General features: G+C 39.2%; 1 protein-coding gene across 3 annotated transcripts in view; it reads left to right on the top strand.

Moving 5' to 3' along the window:
* Positions 1-16,672, top strand: part of Fbxl4 (F-box and leucine rich repeat protein 4) — an 80,898-nt gene that overhangs the window by 26,101 nt on the left and 38,125 nt on the right. For all 3 annotated transcript variants that reach the window (XM_021159721.2, XM_029476214.2, XM_029476213.2), the window contains exons 4-5: positions 5,823-6,168; positions 10,932-11,176. In XM_021159721.2, coding sequence (XP_021015380.1) covers positions 5,823-6,168; positions 10,932-11,176 — 591 coding nt within the window. The remainder of the gene's footprint in view (positions 1-5,822; positions 6,169-10,931; positions 11,177-16,672) is intronic.

Below are 16,672 nucleotides of genomic sequence, written 5' to 3'. Positions count from 1 at the left end.
GTCTTGCGAGTGGGAGAAAGGAGTCAGCTACTGCCAACTATATTATATGGTAATTGACAGATCATTCACTTTGCTTAATACACAGGCATTAGAAGACAAATGAAAGAGCAATACCATTTATCATCAAATTACTACCACTTATATCCAATTAACATGTGTCTTGAATGAAGAACAATTTCACAGTAATGTGTGTATCTTTGTGTGTGTGTAAGAAGGTGCAGTCTCTTTCCTTGTAGTAGGGAGAGTTCTGGACTGTTGCCATTTGTTTAATTGAATACTTTTGTGACATTTAGGAGTTGAAACGAATTCGAGAATGTTGGAGAGTTCAGGAATTTTATGTAGGGAATGAGCTTCCTAGGTCTTAAACATTCAAAGATTTAAAAGCCATGCTTTCATAGTTTTTGTGAGTTTGTTAGCCAACAGCATAGGAAATCACAGGCAGTTCTACTGATTTGGGTGTCTTTTGGGCTTTTTGCTTAGTGCTTCTTAAAGGAAAAGGAAAGAGGTAGTACAAAGTGATCTGTGGCTGAGGGTTAGAGAATAGGCTGGCTCAGGGCCACACTTTAGGAGAGAGAGAAAGAAGGTGAGGAGGAAGGCAGAAAATGACAAATTGGTGTCGTACTAACGCAACCAGGATAATGTTATTTGGGGAGTAATGTTTACTGATTTGTTTCTTTGTTTTTCCAGTGCTCAAAACACTTTGATAAATCAGTGACATTAGGAAAGCCGAGCAGCAGTGGCTGCCATGGAAGAATTTCCTGCCAAAGGAAGTTGCTTAAGCAGTGGTTTCATGAATTTCCGAATCCTGGTTCCCTTAACCTTGTAGGCCTGGGATGGTGATTTTATCAAGAAGTCAGAATTGAAAGACCAGGCCTTTCACACAGAATGGCAGCTTGTTACTTTCTAGTTAGTGATGGACTGGACTGTTGTCTCTTAAGTACAAAGGCAAGCCCTTTTATTTGATGGGTTTTGTTTTTAATCTTCAGAAGAGAATCTTCAAAAGATAACACATAAGGGGGTGATATTTATGGTTATAGAAGCTATACGAGTCCCCCCTGTTAACGTTGCTTGTTTTCTGGTTTATGACGTCCTTGGGGATGAGTTTACTAGAATTCCCGTGGAGGAATCTACTTCTGAGTGTATCCAAAGGAAAGGAAATCACCTCCCCAAAGCAGCTGTGCTCCTGTGTCCTCCGCAGCACTGTCCATAATAGCGCAATATAGATTCAGCCTCAGTGCCCATCAGCAGATGAATTTATAAAGTAAATGCAGCATGTATGCTCAATGGATATTAGCCAACAGTAAAGAAGTATACAATTTTTGTCATTTGCAGCAAAATGGGTGGACATTATGTGTTCTTCAGTTAAGTGGAATAAGCCTGACATAGAAAGACCAGCACCCCATGTTCTTTCTCATGTTGGAGTAGTTCAGGAATTATACGTAGGAAATGAGCTTCCTAAGTCTTAAACAGTCAAAGATTTAAAAGCCATGCTTTCGTAGTTTTTGTGACTTTGTTAGCCAACAGCATAGGAAGTCACAAAATAAGAACAACTTAAAAGGAGACTAGTGACTGTTAGAGATTGAGATCACTATTATGGGAGTAAGGGATAGATTAGGAAGCCTATGTTTGATCACTGTACATTGCATACAAATTTGAAATATCACACTAAATTCCCTGAAAAGAAAAAAATTTAAAAGAATTCTAACTGAACTTATGCTTTGATTCTTGATGGTAGGAATGGACCATAGATTCCTTCTCTTTTCTCTCAGGGTTGGGGCTATATGTTCTTCTTCGTTCCTTTTTGGCACATGTAAAGACTATCAGAATGCATATCAGTGGCTTCTTCTTTTAGATTTCTTCTTGAGTTTTATAAAATTGTGTTTATTGCAGTTTCTATGTGCCTTACTCTAGTTATTTTTATTTAGGGTCAAGGAACTAAATAGTCTGTTATATAATGGAAACAGTATTATTAGATACTATGCCAAAAATTTAAATATTAACCAGTGAATTATAAATTCCATCATCAGGAGATATGGCTCACTTTGGAATTAGAGATTACTGTAAACAATTGTGATCCTTTCAGTGGTCATTCTTTTATTCTGCATGCTATAAGCTCTTTGGGAAGCAATTTTTAAAATATTATATATTGAGAGTTAAAATATACTTTCTTCCCCTTTTATTAAAATAGATTCTTTTCTCATACAATACACTGTGATTTCAGTTTCCTCTCCCTCTGTGCCTCCCAGTTCTTCCCCACCTCCCTGTTATCTGGATCCACTGCCTTTTGTTTCCAATCATCAAAGAATAGGCCTCTAGGAGTTAATTATAAAAGTATAACAAAATAAAATATAGTACAATAAGATGGAACTATCTTATCAAAGTTTGAGAAAAAAATCAACAGAAGGCAAAGAGCCTAGAAGAAGGTACAGGAATCAGAGATCTACGTGTTTGCACCCTCAGGAATCCTATAAAAACACTAAACTGGAAGTCATAATATATATGCTGAGGACCCAGTGCCGACTCGTGCAAGCCTGGTGCATGCTGCCCCAGTCTGTGTTAGTTCATATGAGTTTTGTTCATGTGAATTCAGAGAGATTTTTTTCTTGGTGTTCTCCATCTCCTGTGACTCTTGCATTCTTTCTACTTCCTCTTCCTCAGTGTTCTCTGAGTTCTGAGGGGAGGGATTTGACGGGAAATCCCATTTATGGATGAGTGTTCCAAGGTGTCTGTCTGTTTGTCTGTCTGTCTGTCTCTCTCCCTCTCCCTCTCTCTCTCTCTCTCTCTCTCTCTCTCTCATTTCTGGCTGTGGGTCTTTGTATTTGTTCCCATCTAGTTTAACAGGAAGCTTGACTGATGGTGGCTGAACAAGGCACTGATCTATGCGTATAATTGGAGCTCTTTTATCACTACCTTTTATTTTAGACCAGTAGTATATAGTTCTACCCTAGGTTTTTGGGCTATCTAGTATCATGTTCTTCCAACTTCTAAGCAGTGTTGGGTATGGATTCTGTTATGTGGAGTGGACCTTAAATCAAATCAGTTATTGGTTGATCACTTCCACAAGCTTTGTGCCACCATTGCCCTAGCAAATCTTATAGGCTGAACATCATTGCAGATCAAAGGGGTTATGGATAACTTGGTTTATGTTTCTCTTTTGATAGCATGAAGTTATTTCCTGTACCAAAGATGTTAGAACATAGGGGCGAAGGCTGTATGTAGGCACCAGCCCAACTTCTCCATGTTCAATGAGTTGTGTAGGTTCTGCAATGGAACCTGGCTGTCAAAGCAAAATTTTGTCTTGGAAGCAGCCTGGGTTATTTGGGGTTCCTGTGGAGCCCTTTTGGCCAACAGCACAATTTGATGTAACCTAATTCCTTTGGTAAGAAGAGTTAGCCAGTTAATTCTCTGTCTCCCCATTATTTGGTGATATTATTTAGATTGACTTCCGTTTTAGGGCTTTAGTGCTGTGAAGAGACACCATGACCAAATCAACTCTTATCAAGGACAGCATTTAATTGGAGCTGGCTTTTGGTTTCAGAGGTTCAGTCCATTATTATCATGACAGGAGGCATGGCAGCATCCAGGCAGAGACAGTGCTGGAGAAGGAAGTGAGAGTTCTGTATCTTGATCTAAGGGCAGGCAGCCCGAAGGGGACTTTCTTCCACAGGCAGCCAGGAGGAGGGTCTCTTCCACAGAAGTGAAGCATGAAATTGGAGCTCAATGTTCACCCCCACAGCCATGCATTTCCTCCAACAAAGTCGCACCTATTCCAACAAGGATACACCTCCTAATAGCATTACTCCTTGTAGGCCAAGCATTCAAACACACGAGTCTATGGAGGCCAAATGTATTCAAGCCACAACACCTTCATATATGTATATATTTTAGGAAATCACTGCTGTATTAGGTTTTCCATTCTACTCCTCAAATGACAGTTGTAGTTGTGTATCCCTGTATTCTCTCCTTTGTTCCCCCATAGGTCACCATGTCATGCACTCTTTCAGTTTCCCATTATTCATGATTATCAGTTCTATTTCCTTGTACTATTTGTATACTCTAGTCCCTTACACTATACTTATTCTCTGAGTATCTGTAGATTGTAGCTTGCTTATCACTAACTAAGCCAAAATATTCACATGTGATTTGAATAGGAAAGGTCCCCAAAGTCTCATATATTTTAATTTTTGGTCATTAGGGAGTAGAACTACTTTAAATAGACTAGGAGATGTAGCCATGGATAGGTATGGTCTTGATGGGGGAAGTGTGTCACTGGGGGTGGGGGGGCAGGATTTGGGATTTCCGAAGCTCAAACCAGGCCCAGTGGCTCTCTCTCTTCCTGCTGCCTGCCAATCTAGATGTAGAACTCTTGGCTCCTTCTCCTGTACCATGTCTGCCTACAGGCTGCCATGCTTCCTGCCTTGATGATAATGAACTAAACCTCTGAAACTGAGGACAACCCCCCAATTAAACTCTTTCTAAGAGTTGGCATGCGTATGATATCACTCCACAGCATTAGAACACTGGCTAAGATACCACATGATCTGAGGAAGAGATGAAGATCTGCAGGAGTCAGAATATAATTTTTCTAATTTTTAAAGCTAAGTTGAAATATTGGACAGGAGAAAATGACATTCTGTTGTTATATATTAGATACTTGTTAAATTTTATGGATATAGGTGTGACTAAAAGAATAAAATATGGCAATTCAGGATAAGGGCATATAAGACAATTTCCTGAATATCTGGACTACATTTTAAAAATAGGAAAACATTGCTTGTAGGCTGAGTCCATAAAGTGCTTGAGGACATGAGTTTCATTCCCAGGTCCCATATGAAACAGAAGGACATTGTCTTTGTTAGGGTTCCCATTGCTGTGAAGCAACACCATGACCAAGGCAACTCTTATAAAGGACAGCAGTTAATTGGGGCTGGCTGACAGGTTCAGTGGTTCAGTATCATCATGGCAGAAAGTATGGCAGCATCTAGGCAGGCATGGTGCTGGAGGAGCTGAGAGTTCTACATCTTGATACAAAAGCAAACAGAACTGGCAGAACTTCATGCAGCTAGAGAAAGGTCTCAAAGCCCACCCGTAATGTGACTTCCTCCAACAAGGCGACATCTATTCCAATAAGACCATACCTCCTAGTAGTGCCACTCCCAGCGCCAAGCATATTGAAATCGTAACAGGCATGGTGGTGTACACTTGTAAGCTCAGTGTGGGCAGAGGTGGAGACAGACTTAACAACAACAAAAACCACAACCCAAAGCAACCAAGGTAAGTGGTGCCTGAGGAATGTCCCTCCTGGTTGTCCTCCTCTGGTCTTCATGCAAGTGCTCCTGCACACGTCCTCCCCACACTGAAGGAACATGGGATTTTGAGTTTTCATGGGGCCAATAACGGAAATGAAAACTGCTGAAGAGGAGATACCTGTGGAGTAAGAAGATCAGCTTGGCTTCCGAGTTAGCTGAGAATCTGCTTTATTATGTGTGCTTTTTTTTCTTTTTTTTAGTCAGAGTTTATTATTTTGTAAAACTGAATTTGGTTCTTAAGACATCTTTAACTATTGATTCTAGTCTTTAGCCAATGTGAAATCTTCGGAAAAACATAGAGCTTTTAGATGGCTTGTAGAAATATTTTTAATAGAGATATCTAACATTGAGGTTTTTTCAGTTTTAAAAATAATATTCTGGAAGTGAGTCTTGTGTTTGGTTCTTTTCACCTTATTTGGTCACTTTACTTCACACTGTACTAGTTGGGTAGGGGAGTGTACCCTAAGTGGTAGATCTTATTCTAAACTGTAGGGACGTTTCTTTCTTTGGCAGATGGGAGATTCTTTGGTCAGAGAGACCCACGAAGGTGAATGCTTCCCAGGCTCGCCAGTTTAAACCTTGTATTAAGCAAATAAATTTCCCTACAAATCTCATACGACTGGAAGTAAATAGTTCTCTTCTGGATTATTACACCGAATTAGATGCAGTTGTGCTGCATGGTACGAAGGACAAGCCACTGCTCTCTCTCAAGACTGCTCTTGTAGACATGAATGATCTAGAAGATGATGACTATGAAGAGAAGGATGGCTGTGAAATGGATGCTCTTAACAAAAAGTTTAGCAGTGCTGCCCTTGGGGATGGGCCACATAACGGGTATTTTGATAAACTACCATATGAGGTAAGCCAAATTAGTTGCAGTATTAAATATAACTCCTGGGGTTTAATGCTGAAATGGATGCTTGCTTAGCTGGTTATCAGAAGAACAGCAGTATTGGAGAGGCATATAAAATCTAATGTGTTAGAGATTTGGGGTTGGAAAACTAAAGACACTTAAAGAATTTAACTTTTGTTCTCGATTGACATCATAGATTCTGGATAAACTATTAATTTGTGTTGTTCTGTCAGCACATAGTAAGAACTAGGTACATACATTGATAATACACTGTACTTCACTTTTCTTAATTGTTCAGTATAGTAGCATGCGCCTGAGTTTATACCTGTTATACTGGGTATTAATAGGTAAATGCTTATCCCACTTCATAGCCACAGTTTCCCCGAGGGTCATCTTTACCAGCCTTAGTCTATATTCTATTTGTAAGTTTTGGCCTAGGCTGCACAGTATTCCTAAGAAACTTGTTTGATACCTGGTGTGAAATCTTATTTTCAGTGTGTCTGTCTTCTTAGGGAGCCCTTCTGGGGTTATTTAGCCTCTCTAGCTCCAGACATCAAATGCGAGAACTCGGTAGCTATGTGATGTCAAAATCTCTCCCCACCTGTTTCTAACACCCTGGGGTTGGGTAGACCAGGTATTTATGCCTCCCTTTGAAAACAATTGTGTGATGCTAAAAACAATATGGTTAGTTTTTAAATGAAAATTTTAGACCTGGATAACCCCTCTAGATATTATTCTTATAAATTGATGGGTGTTTTACTCTCCAGTATAATGATATAAGTAGCAATCTCAAATGGAATGATTAGGCAGCCTCTTGAGTGCCAGAGTAATAACAACTGTATCTGTTGAACGTTTTACACTTAAGATGCTGTGGCGCATCTGTAAAGTAGCTAAAGCTGTTAGTATAGAAAAATATAAGGGTCCAAAGTATTCAGTCAATAGGCACAGACCTAGGGCTTTACACAGGCCTTTATTGGGCAGGGGACATCACAGATTGTGCAAGACCATCCATACCTTAAAGGGGAAGGGATGCTCCATGGGAAGGCTGAGTTGGGAGAGAGAGGGGCATGAGATGGTGATAGTGTCATTCCTTGGGGCTCCAATATCTGTGTGACAGCAGTTCACCTCTAGAAAGTGAGTCAGCTTTCATTTTTGCCCACTTCTAAAAAATTATTAAGATAGGAATTTAGATTTAATATATTCAAATGACTTCAAATTTTAGCAAAACCTGATAAAAATGCCTAGCTTTTAGCACTAAAAGGAATGATGGAGGTTGAGAGGAGAGAAGAGAATATTCAGAGATGCAAAACATCTGTGGCTTGCTAGGAACACCAGCGTTTCTGTATGCCAGCGACATTAGATCTGTCAAGGAAAGAACAGGACATGTAAGTGGATGGAGATGCCACATGCTAGCTGTATTCACACAGACAGCAGCTGCAGGGTCACCCTTGCCTTGCTGAACTGTCATCTCTACTCTATCAAAGAGCATTGAATTTACCGTGAGCTTTGCAGTTTTTTCATCCAGCCAGCGGTCTTCAAGATGCCGCCTTTTTTTCAATGCTTAGTAAAACTGGTTGAGATGGGGTCAAAGATAATTTAGAATTAGTAAATAATTTGCTGAAAACCTAGAGTAGATACATGATTATAGTATGCTTTATGGTTTTTGTATAACATTTTGAATGGGAGAGAAGAATATGGAATAATAGCTAATATTCCAGAAATTGCCCATATTAATCAGGCAGCTTTATATACGTGCTTTATTCTACAATGAAGAACATATAAATGAAAGAATGTGTTTGTAAATTTGTTGTACTTCTGGCCTGCCCCAGCCATAGGAAACAGGGTGGGGGTTCAATAGAGTAGGAAGGTCTCTGTGATATGGATTGTGAAATTTTAGCTTGTTTATATGGTGAAAGGAAAGAGCCTATAGATGGTTTCAAATATGTATCAAAGGTTTAGTCAGTACAACACACTCTACACTTTGGTCTTCCTTCTTCTTTAGCATCATGTGGTCTATGAATTGTATCTAGGGTGTTCTGAGGTTTTGGGTTAACATCCACTTATCAGTGAGTGCTTATCATGTGTATTCTTTTGTGGCTGGGTTACCTCATTCAGGATATTTTCTAATTCCACCTATTTCCCTGATTTTGTACCTCTCAGAATGGTAAAATTTTAACACCAGTGTTGGCAAGTATTTAAGTGGATGGAGACTTACATAGTCTATGAGTATATAAATTGGTATGCACATTCAGAAGGGCAACTTTTAAATGTATGTCTCTTATCCTAAAGATAGATTGCCAGTTTACCTAGATGAACATGCATACATAACACATACAGTGATATTGCAGTATTATTTGCAATAAGAAAGAAAATAGCAGGAAATAAATCAGTAAACATCTGTTGTTGTTATGGTGTCACATGTGTAAAATAGAATAGCGTGGGTCTGCTTATATAGATAAAGATGTACAGGATAGATCATTAAATAAGAAAAGCAAGTTGCTGAGCAGTGAATATACTTTGGTTCTTTTAGTGCATACCCAAGAATAGAAGTGCATCTTATCTGGAAGAGATCAGAAAACAAAGCAAATCAAAACCAAACCAAACCAAAAAAATCCAACTGTTAATAGTGCTGATCTCCGGAGTGTGTGTGGTTACCTGATTTTCCAGCTTTCTTCTGTAGAAAAGTAATTTTAAGGGGGTTCTGCCTCCAGGCTAGTCCGTATAACTCTTGAATAAAAGACATGGAGTTGCTGTTTTTATTATCTAGCTGTGTGGTACTGTGCTGAGCAGGCTCTGAGCTGTTCTAACCTACATCCCAGCCATAGGCGCCATGTGTATCCTCAGGATGGACGTCATGCTCATGGTTCATCTCCATGGTCCAGCCACCTCATGATGACCTCCTTTTCCCTCTACCTTTATGTTCCTCATGGTCCCTACCTTAGATCCCACCACTTGATCTCAAGCTCTGTTTCCACCTCCCCCCTGCCCTGTCACAGGCTTTAGCATTTTATTATGCAATCAGAGATCTTTGGGGAGCATTCATTACAGAACATTGGTCAATACAATGCCCATGCCCATGATCCTGGGGCACACACTCAGCACCTGAACACACACGCACAAGACCAACCCCAACACTTTTGTGTTTGCTTTTATAAATTTTTACCTCTATATTTTTGTTTGTGTAATAATGCTCATGTCAACAGGGCTGTATGAACAGTGAAAAATCATTGTCATATTTGTTTATGATAGAGACCCTTCAGTGGTACTTCAGTGGAGAGAGATTGGGTTCTTATTGAATACATCATGGATTCTTAAAGCCAGTAAGCAGGTTTAGGATCAGGGGATGGAAAATTGCTAAGAAGCATTATAAGGAGAAGGGAGCATTTAAGCTGACCTGAAATAATGGGGTTTGTACTCAGAGACAAGTGATCTAACTGTACCTACATCATAGAAGATGATGCGGAATCTTGCTAACTTAGTGATATAGTATTTTTTAGTTTGTTTTGGTAAAAGCTGTGTTTTATAAAGCAACATAAGATAGGCCTTGGAGAAAGTCTAGAAAAAAGTTTCAGTCAGAGCTTTTATACTAATAATTTTCTGTATCCATGTTTTTCTAATAAATACGTACACAGGCATACAAACATCCTTAAGTCATTTTACAGCTTACTTCAAATGCTAAACAGAAATAGCAAATGTACCCCAAGCCTCACTAGATACATGTTAATCAGCAACTGCTCATGTTTTATAAATAATTTTTAAATTGATCTTAAAGATTATATTGTTGTTCAATTGAATGTTAGAATATTCCACTCAAAACAGTGAAATCTGATCTAACATTAATACGGAAACTGAAGAAAATCATTTATATTAAAAGGTATAGTTAATTACAAAATCAGAAAATTCACATAAAATCATTTATGTTAAAAAAAAAAAACTTAACCCCTCTCATCTAAATAAGGTTATTGTCATTAAACAAATATGCATTTTTAAATTCTGATTCCTGGTTCAGTTTAAGGCACTTAAGCTACTTCTTTGAAAACTAGTTTAGAAAGCTCCAACTGGAAAACAAATCTTGGACTAGCTCAAATGGATAATTGTAATTAAAGTTATCTTTTTGTTTCTAGTTTGTTAATAACATATGCTATCCCATGGTTGCTGGGAGCTGCAGTCAGTGGGGTCTGTCTTTTCCCTGCTTTCCTGGACTTCTGTATTAGCTTGCTTCCTGCTTCATGGAGAGCCCCTGTGTTTGAAAACACAAAGCATACTGTGTCACTATAATTTGAATCCTCATTCCTTTCAGGGAATCCAAGTGATGCTCGAGTAACCCCATCCTCACCACTAGACTCTTCCACCCCTGCTTTGCCCCTCACGTATAAGTGGCACTTGCCTGGAAGGCGTATACTTGCATGTCTCCAGTGAAGCTGTGCTTATCTTATCCTACTTACTGATGCCTCTAGAACTCAGAGTTCTGGCTTGTATAAAATCTTGTCTATGAAAATTTTTATTATTTCAACAATTACCAGTGTGTATATCTTTGTGCTATATAAAAATGAGAATTTGAGCAATTCTTAAATGAAATGCAATCTAATGTATGTGTTGGATAATGTGGTAAATGTTGATTTATCTACTTTGTAAAGATAATGTTTGAAGTAGTTTTACTGCTCTTTATTAGCCCACATTCTGTGTGTGTGTGTGTGTGCGTGTGTGTGTGTGTGTTTAAGCGATACTGTCCTTCACTGTTGATGATCTTGGCTTTCTGTTTTATATAGCTCATTCAACTGATTCTGAATCATCTTTCACTACCAGACCTGTGTAGATTAGCCCAGACTTGCAGGCTCCTCCACCAGCATTGCTGTGATCCTCTGCAATATATCCACCTTAACCTGCAGCCATACTGGGCCCGGCTGGACGATACGTCACTGGAGTTCCTACAGGCTCGCTGTGTGCTTGTCCAGTGGCTTAATCTGTCTTGGACTGGCAACAGAGGGTTCATCTCTGTATCAGGATTTAGCAGGTAGGTATAAAACCTTGTTGCAGCTTTTTTAATCAAGAGACTAGACTTGTATATAAGAATGTTCACAGTACAATTTTTAAACTGTATTTGTATATTTAATAAGAATAAAAAGATTGATATTTATAAAAATGAACAAGTGCTAACCATCCTCCTCAGATAAACTTCATAATGATGTAAGGACCAGCTGTATTCTTTACTTCTTATTTAAATCCCAAGTGACTTTCAACCGAACTGCTTTTTTTCTTTCTCCATATTTTCAGCACAGATGATTAACACATTTAAAAAACTATTTCCAAATCAAAATCTACCTCTCTAATGTGATTTGTCAGAAATGGAAAACAATTTATTACAGAACATTTTTAATTAAATCTTAATTACATGTGCAATACATCACCCAAATTTAGAAGCTCATTTAAGCTAATTATGTTGAAAATGAAATTGCATTCTAAATAGAGGACGATGCTTGCAGACCTGCCCAGGTGTTTCTGCTCCTTTCTATTTAAGCATTTAGTTTCCTTACTATTAAATGTCACCTGTTAAACATTTGAAAGCTAGCAAAAGTGCATATTCATTTAGTAATGCCATAGTAATTTTTCTTAGGATACAAACAGGTGCTTTTCTCTTAACTTGGATGATTGTTTTTGTATGTGTTATATGACTCCATCATTTTTATAAAGTCGAACATGGAGTGGAAACTTTGGAGACAATATCTGTTGTTTTAAATGAATACATGCTCCTTTATCTCGCATGGATCTGTACAGTCCCAGCTCTTTTTATTACTATTGTTTGCATTCTGTTTTGAGACAAGATCTTGCGAAGTAACCCTGGTGCCCTGAAATTGTTTTGTAGCCCAAGTAGAATTCTGTCTTGGGATTTCCTGCTTCAGACTCCTAAGCAGCTGGGATTGCAGGGATGTGTTGCAAGGGCCAGCTACAGAACTTTCTATGGCAGGAGGGCAGCATAGGCAAGGAAAAGGTAGCATAGTAGGTTTAGGCTTTGTGGGTTAAATTGTGTTGGGCAAGAGGAGTCCTGCTTCCTGTGACTCAGTCCATGTGAGAAAGAGGGAAGAGAGAAAGCGAGATAGACTTTGCTTCTGAGGTCACCTCTGAGACCCTCCACCACCTTTCCAATAACTTGGCAGCCCAGGTTTTTGTATTGGGGTACTTAAATTCTAGTGAGGCCTTAGTCCAATGCTAGTTCTCTCTACTTCAAAAACATTCCACTTGCAAAGTGTTCTCACTACTAAGACCAGTAAGAACTGAAACTGTCCATGGCTGTTTTGAGCATGTATTGTTGACCATAAACTAAGGTAAACAGTATGAGACAGTAGTGTCAGTAAATGTTGCTTTATGTTATAAAGGTCTAGTTCTTGTCTCACTGTTTTGCAGTAGAGAAATTAATTTTCTATTTTTAAAATTAGGAATTTAGGGTTTGACAAGATGGCTTAGTGCATAAGGGCACTTGCTGCCTAAGCTAACAACTCTCTCAGATCCCTGGGATCCACAAGATAGAAGCTGTCAAGTTGTCCTCTGATCTTCACGGGTGCCAGGGTGTGCATGCACCCACATGTATGCACACTGATGGTAAATACCTGTAATAAAAACAACATTAAGTGGGGCCTGTTTTCACCCTATGAATCAAGGCATGGTAGCAGAAGTTGTCAAATATGTAGTTATTTGTGATGTCTAAGTTAACCCTTTGTTCTATGGAGAAGAAAAACTATGAAGATAAACAAACATGTTGTTTACTTTCATAAAAAGTGACAGGTGGCAGCTTGTGACCGTGGAAGCTAAGGAGACAATGGTGGTGAGGTCTGACTTTGGCACAGTGATGTCTGTGACCATAACAGCAGTGAGTGTACTGTAAACATTATATTAAACAAGTTCTTAAAAACTCTGTAGCTTGAATAGGAAAAAGAAGAGGAGGTTGTGAGGAGAAATCCCAGCAGTCCTGTTCAGTGGGACTGGCAGTGAATAAGGTCTTGTGTGTCAGTCAGAGCTCCAGCTTTGTCAATAGCAGGTCTGCTTCTGGCTTCTAGTTCACCTAGATTCCTTGCTCTGCCGCCGCCATCTGTGCAATGACAGACGTAATAGTAATATATCCGTTGTCGTTACCCGGATTGTACTGTGGTGGTTTAGTCCGTCAAACCACACATTTTTTGCGAGCATCCCTTTCAGCCGCAGCCACTGTTCACATTTAGAAGTGTGTTTAAATACAAAGAGAAAGGGTTCTTAAGGGCATGATGGAACTTTGTCTGCTGATTGCTTTGGATTCTTTGACTTGACTGAAGTGACAGTCATTATGACTCGGAGGCAGCCTTCTCAAAATAAACAATAAATATGCATGACTTGATTATTAATGAATCATCTATGAATAAGTGGTGGTCTATTTATACACATTAGTCTGAAGATTTCTTTATATAATATTTCAATGCAGCAAGGCACGTTTACAGTAGCGGCCACTGGTGAGCTGTGCTGGATGAGGGTCTGGGAAGAGGCTGGTGCTGCTTCTGTGGCCTAAAACCTTATCTGTGGAAGTTAGAACTGGGTGGATTTTAAACAGTGTTCTAGGGACTTTTGTCATGAGAACAGAAAAGTTGGTTAAATTGAAATAAAGAATTTAATCAGTTATTAAAACCTACTTCTAGTGTCAGATTCATGAGTACCGCCCATGTGTACCATTACTTGTTAAAGTCAATTCTATCTGATTCTCCTTTGCTTACACATTCCTGTCTCTTAGGTCTTGTGTATTCACTTGCCTCCCTGCCTGTTTGTGTTTTAAATTGTATCATATTATGCTGTTTAAAAGCCTAGCTCCATTTTAGCAGTGCTGTCTTTCTTTCAGTGGGTGCTGTGTCTCTCTGATGCTCCTCCCTCAATGCAGGATTTTACCCCTCATACTCATTTTGTCAGGAAGCATTTTGGGTGCTTTTTAGATTCAAGGACCTTGTCATTTATTGCCTTGGTTGATTTCTTGTTGCTAAGATAAAAGGCCCTTTTGAGGAAAGGGGCTTATTTTGTTTTACATTTTCAGAGGGACACAGTCTGTCTCTGGCAGTAGATGGGGAAGGCATGGTAGCAGGGGGAGAGGCTGGCTGTATATACACACCGAGGAAGTAGAGAGAGTACAAACTAGAGACATAAAAAGCTCTATCCCCTTGCTCCTCAGCACAAGGCTAGTGGTCCACGACCTCCAGTGAAGCTCCATGCCCTAAAGGTTATACAACCTTCCACAACAGCACCACCAGCACATATCATAGCAGCAGACCTAGCTCAGGAGTCTTTATATGAATGTAGGCTCATAAAACTCTTAGAGAGACCTTGGAAAAAATGATGGGATGTCTCCATCAACTACCAGCACCTCAGAACTTAGGGAACCCCATAGAAGAGGAGTGTAAGAGCTGGAGGGAATGGACAGGGCCTTCAGGGTTCTTCACTGGTTCTTCTTTCTAGCTTTTGTTTCTGTTTTTATGGCATTCCTGAGTTTGTGAATGAGTGCATCTTTGATTCTTGTATCTTCTCTTGCACTCTTATCCTTTTATTGATTTGCCTTGTCCTACCTTTCACACGATGGCTTTTGTTTCTGTTTTATCTTATTTTATACTCTTTTGTTATGTTTTGTTGTTACCTCTTAGAAACTCATTCTTTTCTAATGAGAGACAGAAAGAGAGTAGATCAGGTTGGGAGGGAAGCTGGGGAAAGGCTTGGAGGAGTAGAGAGGGGAAACTGTCATCAGGATATATTATATGAGAAAATAATCTATTTTTAATAAAGGGAAAAATTAAAATGAAGTTCTAAAAAGAAAGTAAGTAAACCCCTCAATATCAAGTAATCGTAGATAAGAATTCACAATGTAGAACAAGCAGGCTGGAGGAGATAAGTTATTCTCCTTCCAAGTGAGCCATCTCATGATTGAAATGAATAACTAGTTGATCAATGAAAAATAGCCATGTAACTGCATGAAATAAAACTTCCACGAGGCACATTAAGAAATGATTCATGTATGGTCAGTTAAGTCTGTTGCTACTGCCTTTATGAGATCAATATATTATGTAAAGTTGGGAAGAGAGAATGTGAGCATATTGATTAGATAGCCTGCTCAGAGTGAAAATATGCATATCTGAGCCTTGGAGGGAAGAAAATCAAAAGCAAAGTGGCAGTGTAAGGGGGTCATGTCTTTATTGTGCTTTCTGACTATCATCAGGTCACTTGACGTCTTCCTGTTTGTTAGTGATGAGGTTTTGGGTGACTAGTTTGACACTCCTCTATAAATTCTTTGGAGAAAAAGTTTTTTATGATGGCAGCAAAGAAAGAAAAGAAATTCCCAGTTATTTTAACTCATATATGAAAAGGAAATCTAGATAAAAGTGCTTTGCCCCTTAGCAAAGATCTTCCTTACTTAGCAAGGAAGTAAGACCAAAGCTTCTAGTTCTAAGACTTCATTTATTTCTGTGAAGTCACTTTTCTAATCTGCAAATCATTTAAAAATTATTAAATTAATAAATAGGATTTTTGATCCATTGAAAGCCAGCATTCATTTTTAGATTGCTAACTTATAAATGAATGACTCACCATAACTGCTTGTATACTCACAATGAAGTAGCAGTGTTAATTTGTCCAGTTTGGGGGAAATAGTTTGATCCCATGCACAGAAACGTACCTCTACTCACTAAAGCTTACTTTTAGAATGGGTCTGCATAGATAGGGCTCCGGCACTAAGAAGGGAAGTGAACACAAGCTTCCATGCCTAGCCCAGAAGCTATGTCCAGATGACAGCAGCTGGCAAAGGAGAAGCTGGTTCTCTCACTGGAGTTTCCCTGGGTATAAAGACCACACCTAGGACAGGCTCCACATCCAGCAGTAGATGGCCAACACAAAAATGAGCTCAAGACTATTTTTTTTAACCTTACAGGTCTTTTGTTTAGATATCATGCTTTCTAATTTTGTGCTTTTATGGGATTTGTGTGTGAATGAAAGTGTGTCTGTGGCTATATATGCATCTTAGGCTCTTTGACTTTTTTTTTTCCTGTTTGTTTTCTTATGAGGGAGAGAAAGAAAAGGTCTGGATTTGGGTGGGTGGAGAGTGGAGGCTCTGGGAGGAGTTGAGGGAGGGGAAATTGATCAGAATATATTCTATGAAAAAGTCGATCTTCAATAGAAAGGTGAAACGTGAAGTAGTTTTGTTTAATTGGAAGATTAAACACATGCATTTCTTACCTTTTTTGCTGCTATGGCAGACTACCCTGCTAAAAGCCGCTTCCACAAGGAAGAGTTTGTTTTTGCCTCATAGTTCCAGGGGACAGTGTGCCATGGCAAGGAAGGCATGGCAGCAGGGCATGAAGCAGGTGGTCACATTGTTGCTGCAGTCAGGAAGCCCAGGAGAGATTGCTGGTTTGCAGTGAACTTTCTCTTTTGTGTTCAGACCAGGACCCCAGCCCATAGAACAGTGGTATCATCAGCGAACGTTGGGTCTTTCTACCTCTATTAACCTAATCTA

Source organism: Mus caroli, unplaced genomic scaffold, assembly GCF_978045245.1.
Source record: "Mus caroli unplaced genomic scaffold, Mus_caroli_1 scaffold_6, whole genome shotgun sequence".
NCBI classification, from domain to species: domain Eukaryota; kingdom Metazoa; phylum Chordata; class Mammalia; order Rodentia; family Muridae; genus Mus; species Mus caroli.
Note: the sequence above shows the minus strand (reverse complement) of the source record. Positions and strands in the feature narration are given on the sequence as shown.